The following is a 15020-nucleotide window of genomic DNA, read 5'->3' as shown; positions in this document are numbered from 1 at the left end:
AAATGATCAAGTTCTCCCCGAGAGGATCGATGCTCGGGTTCGCCCGGAGGTGGCAGCCGTATGTAAGCCACGTTGGCTGGGTTTGGTTGTTGGTTGGTTGTTATTTGTCTGTTGTTTTTTCCTCTTGAAAATTGTTAAAATTATACATGCCTTAATAAAATATGTTCTTTTTTTAAAACAGATAATGCTTTGATACTACTGCTAATGTCTGAGCAGTAGTATCAAAGACATTGTCCCCAACACACGCCCTACTTAAACTGGAATACCACATCTGAAAAACAAACACAAATATGTTCACCCCTCACTGTCTTTAAGTTCACTAAGCCAACCCAATCACGAAAGATAGACTTTCATCCCACGAGCCTCCAAATAGTTGGGCCAGGGTATAGAAAACTCCAAAGTATATCATAGAGTTCACCTGACCCACGGAAGTTTGGGGGGATGGAGAAGGTCACACGCAGTACCTTACGAACAGAGACTAAAGAAAGACTTTTAAATTTGGCAAAAACATTGCAGTTAGCATTACCTGACAGCACACGAAAAGAAGGAGGTCCTTGCAGCAGTAGCTGAGCATTTAAAATTTCCTGAGATACAGTCTGACTGGTCTTACTTATACCGAATAAAATATAACCACCATCACCAGGAAGGTTAGCACTTCAAATTATTTCAGAGTTTAGGAAAAGAAAATACAGGGTTAATTGACTCCCTGAAATCTGGGGAGGAGATGTGAAGTTGGTCTCCTTCGAGCAGAAAAAGTTACGGGTAGATTTAAGAAAGGCACTCAAAGGATAAATTGTTTCTGGTGAGAGAAGCGTCAATAACCAGAGGACTCAGATTTATGGCAATTGTCAAATAATCAGAGAATAGTTTTGAAGACCAATGAGCAGTGAGCTCCAAGATATGCATAACTGAAGATCTCAGCAAGCAACTTCTGTTTAATTTTTGAGTCCAATTATGGGCAACTCGCCGATTAGTTGTTTATGCAAAAATACGATAGATTGCAGTGTATAAGAAAACTCCAAAGTATTTCATGGAGTTCACCTGACCCACGATTTTTTATAGATTTTGGTTCTGGGGAGCACAAGGGTCCACTCTCCAGGTGTTAAGCAACAGAGACCTTAAGTATTTTTAAAACAAGGGTGCACATTTTTTCAGCCCCAAAAATGATATTTTTGCATACACTCAAAGTATAACTAGACTCCCCCACATGCTGAATAGTTAGCCTCAATTTTCCACTCTACAGCAAATGGATATTTTACTGATCAGCAACTCATAATTGGACACAAACGATCAAGCAGGGGATAGCCTAGGATACACCCACACAGAGAAAACCCCACATGGCAAATGACAACCAACGGTTCACTTCGCTGTTTGGCTTACAAGTCAACCTCAGTTTCTGGAGGGTGAAAGCAAATTATGCATCGATATCCATGAGTTGGAAAAGCATGTTCAGTTCCTGCCAGAGGTGCAGCTGAGGTATAGATTTTTAGAAGTATGATGAATGTAATAGGAAGTGAAGAGTATGTAATTTCATGTTAGGGTTTTGAAAGTATTAAAAGTTAACCGGTGTGGAATAATCACGGATAGCTTGGACGTACTCAAATGAGTTTACCATGGAACAGATGACAGATGCACATAGTAGCACCTCCTTTAAAATGTGGTGTATGGTTATTAAATCCCTGCTCTAGGAATGAGAGGTAGAGAGAGAATACAGATCACTGGTGACCCACAAGATGTGATGACTGTCTCTGAAATGCCTTTTGGCTTCTCCCCATTTTCTTTACTTATTTTCCTTTATTGGTTTCCTTTCAACACCATATTGTAAATCACATTAAAACAGCATTGGCAAGACAAAAAACAAAACACTGAAAATCTGAAATGAAAACAGAAAATGTTCGGCTCGAAGTACTCAGCAGGATCAGTAGAGAGAGAAAGAAATTACACTGGACCAGATAACATTGTAAAGAGGGGTGACTAAAAGCATTGTTCACATTCAGCCAACAGAATGTGAAAGAAAGATAACTTTCGGTTTTGTTATTGCATGCAATGCATCATTATCATGGCATAATTATAATAACAGTGCTGCTTATTTGTACCAAAATTTATTTCTATTTAATTGTTAATTTCTTGATTCTCTCTGTCCGGAACCTGCATACAATTTTTCCATTTAAATGTAACCTTCCAGCAGAAAGGTTAGCCTACCCTCAATCTGGAATGGCAAGGACAGAAGAAACATGGGAACACTACCATTCCCCTCCATGCCATACATCATCCAGACTTGTACCTACATTATCTTTCCTATACTGTCGTTGGGTTCAAAATTCAAAAATCTGAAACTCTCTTCTTAACATTACTGTGGGTGTACTGAAAGCACATGAACTACAGCAGTTCAAGGCAGCTCACCACCACCACCAAGGACAATTACAAAAGGGTAAAAAATGTTGACCTTGCCCACAACACTCATGAACCCATGAAGGAATAAAAACTCCTTTTTAAAATACAATACCCAAATGAGACCTAACCAATCTTTTGCAAAGTTTTAACATATTTTGCTGTTTTTATACTCTACACCTCTATTAATGATGAAGTCAGAATTTTGAATGCCTTTTGAAAAAAAAAACAATCTTCCCTAACTTGTCACACCACCTTTGAAGATGTGTGTACAAACACCCCAGGCTCTTTATTCCTGGACCCCACATTTAAATTCTATTCTTATTAAAATGTGTTGAATTTCATCTGCATTGCGCTCACCTATTTCACCAGATTATGCCCTCAAGACTGTTTACTATATTTCCAAGTTTCTTGTCAACTGCAAACTTTCAAATTATGCTTTATATTCCCAGGTCACTAATATAAATCAACAAAGCTGCAATTTCGACCCTGAGGGAACAGCAATATATAATTTGTTCCAGTCCAAAATCAATTGCTCACCAATACGCTCTACGTTCTGACCTTAATCCAATTTTGTATCAATGTCACCTGTTCCTTAATCCACAAGCTTTAATTTTGCTTACAAGTTTACAGCGTAGCATTTTGTCAAACTTCTTCAGAAATATGCTCACAAACCCTTTCCATTACTTCATTTAAAAAACTCTAAATTAGTCAATTACCTGCCTTTCCATAAATCCCTAACTGTCCAAGCAACAGTTAATTTGGTCATGAATTGTTGCCTGTAGAAAGTGTCCTCCTACCAAGATTAGACAGTGGTGTGGTGGTATTATTGCTGGTCTAATAATCCAGAGACCCAGGGTAATGATCTGGGGACCCAGGTGCAAATCCCACCATGGCAGGTGGTGGAATTTAAACTCAAATAAAATATCTGTAATTAAAAGTCTAATGATGACCATGAAACATTGTCGACTGTCATTAAAAATCCATCCGGTTCATTAAGCTGCCATCCTTACCTGATCTGGCCTATACTCCAGACCCACAGCAATGTGATTGACTCTTAAATGTCCTCTGAAATTGTCTAGCAAGCCACTCAGTTGTATTCAGCCGCCACAAAAATGCAAAAAAATTGAATGAACCCGGACAGACCACCAGACATCGACCCAGGCTCCAGAAACAACAACGGCAAACCCAGCCCCATCTGCCCTGCAAAGTCCTTCTTACTAACATCTGTGGGCTCCCAAAGTCTCATGGCTTCAGGTTAAACATGGGCAAGGAAACCTCCTGCTGATTACGTACATCCACCATCAGCTGCTGAATGAGTACTCCTCCATGTTGAATATCACTAGAATAAGCACCGAGGATGGGAAGGGTGCACATTTTACTCTGGGTGGGGGACTGCAACGTCGATCACCAAGAGTGGCTCGGTAGTACCACCACAGACCGGGCTGGCTGGGTCCTAAATGATATAGCTGCTAGGCTGGGTCCTAAAAGATATAGCTGCTAGACTGGGGCTGTAGCACGTGGTGAGGGAACCAACAAGAGGGAAAAACATACTTGACCTCATCCTCACCAACCTGCCTGTTGCAGATGCATCTGTCCATGACAGTATCAGTAGAAGTGACTACCGCATAGCCCATGTGGAGACAAAATCCCATCTTCAGATTTAAGATACCCTCCATCTTGCTGCGTGGCACTACCACCGTGCTAAATGGGATAGATTTCAAACAGATTTAACAACTGGCGCAGTGGGCCATCAGCAGCAACTGAATTGTACTCGACCATAATCTGCAACCTCCTGGCCCGGCACATCCCCCACTCTACTATTACCACCAAGCTAGGGGATCAACCTTGGTTCAATGAAGAGTGCTGGAGAGCATGTCAGGAGCAACACCAGGCATGCGGAAAAATAAGGTGTCTACCTGGTGAAGATACAACACGGGACTACTTGTGCGCCAAACAGCATAAGCTGAGAGTACAAGACAGAGCTAAGCGATTCCACAATGAACACATCAGATCTAAGCTACGCAGTCCTGCCACATCCAACCGTGAATGGTGGTGGATCATTAAACAACTCACTTGAAGAGGAGACTTCACAAATATCCTCATCCTCAAATGATGGAGGAGCCCAGCACGTGTGCAAAAGGCAAGGCTGAAATACGCAACAATCTTCAACCAGAAGTGCTGAGTTGATGATCCGGAAGTCCCCAGCATCACAGATGCCAGTGCTCAATACAATTCACTCCATGTAATATCAAGAAACAGCTGAAGGCACTGTACACTGCAATGGTTATGGGCCCTGACAATATTCTGCCAATAGTACTAAAGGCGTCTGCTCCAGAACTTGCCACACCCTTGCCAAGCTGTTCCAATATAACTACAACACTGGCATCTACCTGCCAATGTGGAAATTTTCCCAGGTATGTTCTGTACACAAGAAAAAGGACAAAATCAATCCAGTCAATTACCGCCCTATCGGTCTATTCTCCATCATCAGCAAAGTGATGGAAGGAGTCATCGGCAATGCTATCAAGCTGCACTTACTCAGTAATAACCTGCTCACGGATGCTCAATTTGGGTTCCACCACAATTACTCAGCTCCTGACCTCTTTACAGCTTGGTTCAAACATGGATAAAAGAGCTGAATGCCAGAGGGGAGGTGAGAGCGACTGCCCCTGACATCAAGGCAGCATTTGACCAAGTATGGCTTCAAGGAGCCCTTGCAAAATTGAAGTCAATGGGAACCTGGGGGGGGAAACTCTCTGCTGATTGGAGTCATATCTGGCACAAAAGAAGATAGTTGTAGTGGTTGGAGGTCAATCATCTCAGCTCCAGGATATCACTGCAGGAGTTCTTCAGGGTAGTGTCCGAGGCCCAACCATTTTCAGCTGATTTACTAATGGCTCCCCTGCCATTAGAAGGTCAGAATCGAGGATGTTTGCAGATGACTACACAATGTTCCACACCATTCACAACTCCTCAGACAATGAAACAGTCCATGTCCAAATGCAGCAAGATCTGGACAATATCCAGGCTTGGGCTGACAAGTGGCAAGTTACATTTATGTCACACAGTGCCAGGCAATGACCGTCTCCGACAAGAGTATGTCTAACCATTACCAGTTGACATTAAATGGCATTACAATCAACATCCTGGGGGATTACCATTGATCAGCAACTGAACTGGACTAGCCATATTAATACCGTGGCTACCAGAGCAGGTCAAAGGCTAGGAATCCTACAGCGAGCAACTCATCTCCTGACCCCCCAAAGCCTGTCTGCCATCTACAAGGCACTAGTCTGGAGAGTAATGGAATACTCTCCACTTGCGAGGCCTGCAACTCCAACAACACTCAAGAAGCTCAAAGCATCCCACTTGATTGCTACCCCTTCCACAAACATTCAATCCTTTCACCACCGAACAGTGGCAGCCATGTGAACCATCTACCAGATGCAGGAACACGCCAAAGTTCCTTAGGCAGCACCTTCCAAACCCACAACCACTATCATCTAGGATGACAAGAGTAACAGATACCTGGGAACTCCACCATGTGGAGGTTCCCTTCCAAGTCACTCACCACCCTGACTTGGAAATATATCGCCGTTCCTTCACTGTCGCTGGGTCAAAATCCTGGAACTCCCTCCCTAACAGCACTGCGGGTATACCTATACCTCAGACTGCAGAGGTTCAAGGCGGCAACTCACCACCACCTTCTGACGGGCAACTAGGGATGGGCAATAAATGCTGACCTAACCAGTGGTGCCCACATTGCATGATGAATAGAAAATTTTAAAAGACTGACCTATAAATCGGTAAATTTATCACTCTCCCCTTTTATTATAGAGATATAGCATTTCCAATACTCTTGTCTGGCACCACCCCATTCTCCAAGGAAGACTGCGCTTAACACTTCTGGAATTTCCACCCTTACCTCCCTCAATTGCTAAGGATGCATTCCACCCAAGCCAGATTATTTTTCTATTTTAATGGCAGGCAGTACTTTTGTTTAATCTGTTACATTTGTTTAATCTGTTTTTATCCTAATATCACTGCTGCTGCTGCTGCTACACTGACAGCACCCTCTTCTCTAATGAAGACAGATGTCAAGTACTTATTTAGTACCTCAGCCATGTCCTCTGCTTCCACAAAGGTATCTTTTTTTGGTCTCCGATCAGCCCCACCCCAGCCCCACCTTTCGACAATTTTAATGTAGGTAAAAGGCTTTCAAATTCGTTTTTGCGTTACCCATTAATTTATTTCCTCACTTTCAGCCACTGGACTCAAAATGAAATGATCTTAGATACACAGCCCATGTTTCAAACATATAATTCCATGACACAAAGATATTAGCAGTCCCAGATAGATTACAAGCATGTCATGAACATAATATGCACAATGAATAATGTAGTCAAGGATAGGCAAAATAAGTTCTGTTCCAAGGAAAGCCTGGTCATATCGCTGTGCGAGAGGTGTTGGATACTGGATCTAGGTTTCAGTTTCTTTAGTCAATTTTGAAAAAGAGTACTAAAATGCAAAATTTCTTATTCAAAAACATTCTGCCAGAGTTATGTAATGTCAACCTCAACAAGGTGGGTTCAGGCATGTGTTGAATTGGACAAGTTTAGGTGGGATTATGCGAGAGGCTTTACAATTGTTCTCAATGCCACTGGGCTATGGAGGAGAAAAAGAGAGCACGCAAGCGTGTGGAAGGGTAGGATCAGACTTGGCTGTGAGGCACCACTTGTCAATGGAAATTAAGATGGATTAAATGAGAATATAGGAACAACCATTTCCACCCGACTTGTAAACACCAAAACATAAGAATACCTGTACCAGCAGTAATATGGTAGATCATCAGAAAAATACTAACCAAATCTACCACTACACCATCAGCAACAATCTGCACTTACACTATACCTTTAACATGGTAAAGAACCCCAAGGCACTTCACAGGAGTGTAACCATACAAAAATGTGAAACTGAGCCACATTAGGAAAAGTGTGAAAAGCTTAGACAAAGATGTCGATTTTAAGGTGCATCTTGAAAGGAGCAACGGAAGGAAATTCCAGAACTTAGAACCAAGCCAAAAATGTTTGTGCAACAAGGAAATATGCAATTATAGAATTTATAACCTGTAGTGAAATGCAAAGGATTCTAGGCGACTTCAGATAGGTAGAATTATTAGACTTCAAGTGGGCAGATATATTAGTTTTCCCTTTATCTTTTGTCAAGACTGGCCCAATACATTTGTACCAAATAACCACGGCAGCACAGTGGTTAGCACAGTTGCTTCATAGCTCCAGGGTCCCAGGTTAGATTCCAGGCTTGGGTCACTGTCTGTGTGGAATCTGCACATTCTCATGTCTGTGTGAGGTTCCTCCGGGTGCTCCGGTGTCCTCCCACAATCCAAAGATGTGCAGGTCAGGTGGATTGGCTATGCTAAATTACCCTCAAGTGTCAAAAAAAAAAAGGTTAGGTGGGGTTACTGGGTTATGGGGATAGGTTGGAAGTGTGGGCTTAAGTGGGGTGCTCTTTCCAAGGGCCGGTGCAGACTCGATGGGCCGAATGGCCTCCTTCTGCAGTGTAAATTCTATGAAACTATGAAACCGAAGTGGCCTCAGCATTACAGCATTCAATGCAGTTACTGCATGTCATACAGGATGAAGTCCATACAAAAAACAGAACATGACATTGCCACATTAGGCACATGCAAAGCAAAGGAAAGGACTATGGAAGTGTTTAGTAAACTATTTTGATAAAAATAAAATCTCTCGCAAATTAACATCACACCAGACACCAGCAAAGTCAAAAACAGGTAAGGAAATGGCGGCCCCTCCAGATCCTCTCCCAGCCTCGTTATCGGCAGAGATTTTCCAGGCTGAAACTCTCTTCTCCCAGCTTTGGCTATGTTGGAGGTGGTAGCGGCCCAGAGGAGGCAGAGGTTGGAAAACAAACTTAAAACGGCAGAACTCAGTCAGTCAAAATTCCACCAAACAGTAGAAAATCTCATCCTTGGACACAGGTAACAGAACTTTGCATGAGCTCAACTTCATGAAGGGTGGAAGGTCACCCAGGAGAGCACAAAGAGTCAACAAGGAGGTAACAAGGGCCTGGTTGAGATTTTTATCACATGGGCTGAGGCAGGGGTAGACACAGGTGATATTATTAACACTGCAATGAAGTTATTGTGAAAAGCCCCTGGTCGCCACATTCCGGCACCTGTTCGGGTACACGGAGGGAGAATTCAGAATGTCCAAATTACCTAACAGCAGTTTTTCAGGAGTTGTGGGAGGAAACCAGAGCACCCGGAGGAAACTCACGCAGATACAGGGAGAACGTGCAGACTCCACACAGACAGTGACCCAAGCCGGGAATCGAACCTCGGACCTTGTGCTGTGAAGCAGCAGTGATAACCACTGTGCTACAGTGCCGCCCATTGCAAACAGCCTGTTTCAGTTTCAGACAGTAGTCAGGTAGATGGATAGAATCGGTGGCTAGGTAATGACGTTTGCGGCATTGACAGAAGGCATAGCTTTGATCTTCCTAATAATTTTTTTAAAATAAATTTAGAGTATCCAATTATTTTTTCCAATTAAGGGGCAATTTAGCGTGGCCAATCCATCTAACCTGCACATATTTGGGTTGTGGGGGTGAAACCCATACAGAAACGGGCAGAATGTGCAATCTCCACAGACAGTGACCTGGGGCTAGGATCGAACCCGGGTCCTCGGTGCAGTAAGCATTAGTGCTAACCACTGCGCCACCCTCAATCTTCCCAATAATTCAGTGGAGCAAATCTCTATACATCCAATACTGGATGTTGGATGAGCAGCATAACAAATCATAGATAGTGGGGATGTTGAGGCATCGTGTGAAGCATTGTACTTGTGCGGTTGGAAGTTGCGTTTACAGATGATGCAACCGAGGGCCATCATGTGGATGAGAAATGGGATGGATGCAGATGAATCAAAAGTGATTTATGTTGTGCCACCAGAAACCCCTGCATGTCACACTTCAGCAACAATCCAATCTTACTATAATTCAGAATTTTTTCTTCAGGAATTGAATGGTACAGCAAATTAGTTGTTATGCATTTCACATTTTTCAAGAATGTCACTAATTATTGAAAGACTTCCTGAAATTATTCTACGATTTAAAATTGTTAGTTTCACAATTGGCATCAGGTACTTACCACTAAATCCCAATTATTCTGTTCGAGCAATGTAATAGCTTCATCAATATTTTCAATTCCTGTGCATGCCTAGAAAAGACAAAAAGTATTGTTTAACAAGGAAAACATTTGTAAACGTTAGCAAATAGGAGAGATATTTACAAATGATATAACTTTGGATTGCACAACTTGATCTACCAATCTACACCTTGTAACATGATGCATCTTTTGAACTTAAAATTGAAACAAGGTGGTGGAGATCAAAGAGCATGGGCTGGAAAAGGTAGCCGTGTGTGGACTAGGGTGGGGTGGGGTTGAACATAGCATTTGATTACCCATTCAAATTTAAGGGAATAAAATCTAAGATTCTGCAACTTGTCCAAATAATTTAACCAGATGCAGCTAATGCACCATGCACGTCATTTTGCTTTATATCGGTCTCTTAAATTCATATGCAAAATAAAGCCATGTATTTATAGCGGTCACAAAATAAATTAACATAGTTGTGTAATTCAAACCCCAAAGCAGCAGAAAAAAAAACAAGATCATAATTTGTTAAAAATTGAATAAATATTTAATCACAGAGGCACATGCCAGTTACGGTTATAAAACACAGAGCACCCTCCAATTCATTTTAAGCAATGCCAGAGTTGCTCAACTACTATTATAAAAGAAAGGTCACTATTTTAAATATACAGACAATGCTTTGGGAAATGATTTTCACTGACTCACACCACCAGCAAGATCCTGGAATGACCATGCAATTAAAATTAACATTTTCCATTACTGTAAATCAGTAGTCCTGATAGCAAATTGCATTACATGGTACAACTTCCTGGTTGTCTTGAAAGGGTTTATCATGCATCTCAGCATAAGCAACACTGGAGAAAATAATCAGACATTCACACATCTAATAGAACTTAAACCTGCTGCCCAAGTGCAAAACGGGTACAGCAGATTGGCTGCCCAATATACAGTTTTGCGGTCAAACCGTGAGTTGAAAATCTACTCCTCAATATTTAGTCTATGCTTAGCAAAATAAATAATAAAGGATTGATTTCAATAGGTGATCCTATTAAGGACAGCAAGGTGGTGCTGTGGAGCACCAAATCACAGTCCTAAACTGGAACACAAGGGTGATAAAATTAAACCGAGGAGTCAATCTGTATGCTACTATGCAATAAGGCACCACGCATAATAATGTTCTGCAATACAATCTTTGTATAACTAATCAGGAAATAAGCATTGATGGTGTCTTGTTATATTCTTAATTATCTAATCGTGAATGGAGTACCAATTGCAACGCCTCTCCTCTCACTCCCGCACTGTTCTGGTGCCACAGAAAGTCTACCCTGTCACATCCCACTTTTCATCTACATGCTACCCCTCAGTGACATTCAAAAACAGTGTCAGCTTTCACATGTACCCTGACAACACCCAGCTTTACCTCACCACCACTTCTCTACTGCCAATGAATTAGCAGAATACCCATTTCGAAATCCAGTATTGGGTGAGCAGAACGTTGCTCTCCAATTAGACTGAAGCCATGGGTCTCGCTCCACACGACCACTACCATATAGGACAAGAGCAGCAGATACCTGGGAACCTCACCACCTGGATGGTTCCCCTCCAAGTCGCTCGCCACCCTGACTTGGAAATATATTGCCGCTCCTTCACTGTCGCTGAGGCAACATCCTGGAACTCCCTTTCTAACACCTGAAGGGCTGCAGCGGTTCAAGAAGGCAACTCACCACCACCTTTTGAAGGGAAACTAGGGATGGGCAATAAATGCTGGCCTAGCCAGCAATGCCCACAACCCATGAATGATTTTTCTTTCTTTCTTTTTTTTTTATTTAAAAGTCTACATCCTTCTCCCTAACAACTGAGGCTGAACCAAACGGTTCACAAGTTGGATGTCATATTTGGCCCCAAGAGAAGTTTCCACACCTCCGTAACTTCCCCTGCTTCAACTTATTTGCTGCCGAAATCCTCATCAAGCCTCAGTTGCCTCAACATGACTTCCGATGTACTCCTGGTCAACCTCCCACTTTATATTCTGAGTAAATTTGAGGTAATTCAAAACTCTTCCAGTGTCCTTACACTGAGTACTTTCCACACATCACTCCTGCATCTGCAATGGTGGGATTTGAATATTGATCTCCAGAGCATTCACCCGAGTCCCTGAATTACTCGTCCGTAGACAATATCACTATGTAACTGCCTCCCCAGTTAGGTCAAGTGCTTGCAGAAGGTGGGATTATTAATGTGAGACGTAACATAGGTATTCAACATTAGAAAGCATTTTGATAGCAGGAGAAACTGTTTCATCTGGCAAGTGGGTTAGTAACCAGAGGTCACACATTTACAACAATTGGCAAAATAAAGAGAGAGAAATGATTTTTCTCATCCCATGCAGAGGGCTATGAAGATCTGAAAATACTGGAGAGGATGGTGGAAGCAGATTCCATAGGAGGTTCAAAAGGACATGTACCTGAAGAGGACTAATATGCAGGGTTATGGGATTAAATACTGATGGCCGTGCTTCAGCTGCCGGGGCCTTAAGCTCTGGAATGAGCTACCTAAACATCTGCACCTCTACTTTGTTTTCCTCCTTTTGAAAAAAAAACTTCTTTAAAATTTACCTATTTAACTAAGCTTTGGGACATCTGCCCTAATATCTCCTTATGATGCTCAGAGTCATATTTTGTTTTAGAATGTCTCTGAAGTGCCTTGGGGCATTTTATTGCTTAAAGGCACCATACAAATACAAGATGATGCAAATTTCAAAAAGAGTTGGCATAGATACGACAGACCAAAAGCCTCCATTGCATGCTGCAAGATACGCATTCCTTTTCCCAGGCCCTCTGCTTTCACCTTTGTTCCTCCTTCCAATCACTGTCCTGGCCCTTCTTCTTCTTCTTAAACGATTCCCTTTCCCTAGCCCACTTCCCTGAAGCTTACCATCCTGATGTCACTGCCCCCAAGAATGTTGCTGCTTTCTCTGATGTCATCTGCATACATCTGTCCTTTCCTATCCTGATCCTGTCCCCTAGGAGCACAGATCAAAGACTGAACACCGAGGACCTCCCTGGTCTGCATGACTGTGAGCACAAACATTATACTTACCAACCGAGTCATCATAGGATCACGGATTAGGCTGCTTTAGGTATAACTGATGAACGTATCCATATCAAACCATGGACCCTATTTACTAGGCCCACAAAAGCATGACATAGCTCCATATTTGAAGTGGGTAATACTAAGCTACATAATAATAAACTAAAGGTTCAGCAGAACAATTTACACCTGCCCTCAAGAAGAAAACGGCTCTGATTCCATGTAGCTGCAAGATAATTGGCATGGAATCCAGGCTGTCAACAAAGCTTTAAAAGATGAACACCAGGGGGAGCATTTCCTCTTCCTCTCAACATCTGGGGGAACATCTTGCCCCAATTTGTATTCTCACCTGCTTTTTCTCCATCATTATCATTAATATCAGTCATACTGATATTGGAGGTAGCTATTCGGCTCAATGAATCCATATCGGCTCTCTGTAAAGCAAAACAGTCGGTTCTGTTCCCCACTCTAACTCCGCCAAAATTATTTCCCTCGGGTGCCTATTTATGTTTAGAATCACCGGATTATCTCTGTAGACATCAAGTTCCAGATCATTACCACTTAAAAAGAAGTTGTTCCACACATCCTCCTGGTATTTCTTGCCCCAAACCTTAAATCTGTGACCCCCTAGTCCTTGTACCATCAGATATTGGGAACAGCCCTTCCCATAGCAATCATGAGCAAATAGCTAGCACAGACACAATAGGCAAAAAAGCTTTTAGTACTGTACACTTTAACACTATAATAAATTACTAAAAATAAATTGTAGCCATGGAAAGAAACTGGTCATAAATTTCATATTCCCTCCCCTTCAAAACATTAAGACGTTTCTGCCCGAATATCAACTTATCAGTATTGCAAATTTTGATCCTCTGATTAAAAACAGGAATTAGCAAATTAAGACCAGAAATATTATAAATTAGTCAACACTTCATTTGATGCAGTCTACTGATTCAGTTGCTGTTCTACAGTTCCAGTTTGTCATTCAAACAGCTGGTCAAATATTTAACATTAAAGTAGCGGTACCTGCATTTTGACAGATAATCCCAAAGCCCTGTACCCAAATAGATTTATGATTTTGTGACACTCAACATTTAGTTTACACTGAATATTCCATATTTGCTATAAACATTTCCCCCATCAGAATTGACTTAACTCATAAAACACTAAAAATTAATTCAAACATCAAATGTGACAATTGCCCAAGACATTTAATACAGATTACATGGATTGAAGATCAAACTACTTCAATGGAAGATCTACATAAACTGGTTAATTATATGGAGTTAAACATCAACTGTACTTGGACCTGTACTTGTCTACACCTATTTAAAATTTTCACAGAATACAACAGGACCTCCAACCACACAAAACAAAACCCAGTTCGGTACATTCACGTCAAGTGATGAACTGCATGAGGGGCATCTGTCGCCTTTGCATTTTGTGATGCCTGGGCTGCTGCATTCCTTGCGACAAACGAGAATGTCCCACCAACCCGCACCATTGGAAGTATAATCGGTTATATATATCATGTTTAAAGATGCATGTTTGGCAAAGAATGAGGTCAGCTACATTTCAGACCTGCAACATGTGGGCAATTATTTACATGACAACCAGGTTGCCGGTCCAACACATCCGCCATTTCACACAAAACAGGCAGTAAAGTTTCTCCTTCGGCCACAGTTCGTTAAACAAGACGTGAGAAAAATCTGTGAAAACACCGAATGCACCTGAAAGTCGGCAAGAATCATCTCTCGATCCATGGCCGCCATTCTGCTGCTTCTTTAACTGTGCGGGGCTGCTGAGAGAGGGAGGGAGCTGGCCTCTCACCAACCTTCCCCTGGCCACTTCTCAAAACTAACCCACACACTTTAACAGCCTTTCTCGGCTTTGCCTTCAGTCTGCAGCTACCGGCCAGAACGGCACAAATTAAAATTAGGTTCTACTATATGTTAAAGGAAACAAACGATTCGCTAATACCCCCAGTAAGAATGAGCTTTTCCTCGTCGTTTTACGGCACGGTCGTTCCGTAAATTTGCTTGTCACGCTGTCGTGAAGGGAAATAAACGTCGCGTTTACGGCCGTCTCCCCACGTGATGCAGCTGTCAACTGGTTCTGGAACCTGGGCCGAGCCGGGGCACGTTGCCAGCACAGAGTAATACCTCCCCAGCACAGAGCAACTGCTGTCCAGCACACTGCAATCCCTGTCCACACAGAGTAATCCCCTCCCCAGCACACAGCAATCCCCTGTCCAGCACACTGCAATCCCTGTCCACACAGAGTAATCCCCTCCCCAGCACACTGCAATCCCTGTCCACACAGAGTAATCCCCTCCCCAGCACAC

General features: G+C 42.3%; 1 protein-coding gene across 3 annotated transcripts in view; it reads right to left on the bottom strand.

Moving 5' to 3' along the window:
• Nucleotides 1–14700, bottom strand: part of faf1 (Fas (TNFRSF6) associated factor 1) — a 612606-nt gene extending 597906 nt beyond the window's left edge. For all 3 annotated transcript variants that reach the window (XM_072510911.1, XM_072510913.1, XM_072510912.1), the window contains exons 1-2: nucleotides 14407–14700; nucleotides 9581–9649 (exon numbers count right to left, since the gene is read on the bottom strand). In XM_072510911.1, coding sequence (XP_072367012.1) covers nucleotides 9581–9649; nucleotides 14407–14448 — 111 coding nt within the window. In that variant the 5' untranslated portion in view covers nucleotides 14449–14700. The remainder of the gene's footprint in view (nucleotides 1–9580; nucleotides 9650–14406) is intronic.
• Between the last annotated feature and the right edge of the window lie 320 nt (nucleotides 14701–15020).

This window comes from Scyliorhinus torazame, chromosome 7 (genome assembly GCF_047496885.1).
Source record: "Scyliorhinus torazame isolate Kashiwa2021f chromosome 7, sScyTor2.1, whole genome shotgun sequence".
Taxonomy (NCBI): domain Eukaryota; kingdom Metazoa; phylum Chordata; class Chondrichthyes; order Carcharhiniformes; family Scyliorhinidae; genus Scyliorhinus; species Scyliorhinus torazame.
Note: the sequence above shows the minus strand (reverse complement) of the source record. Positions and strands in the feature narration are given on the sequence as shown.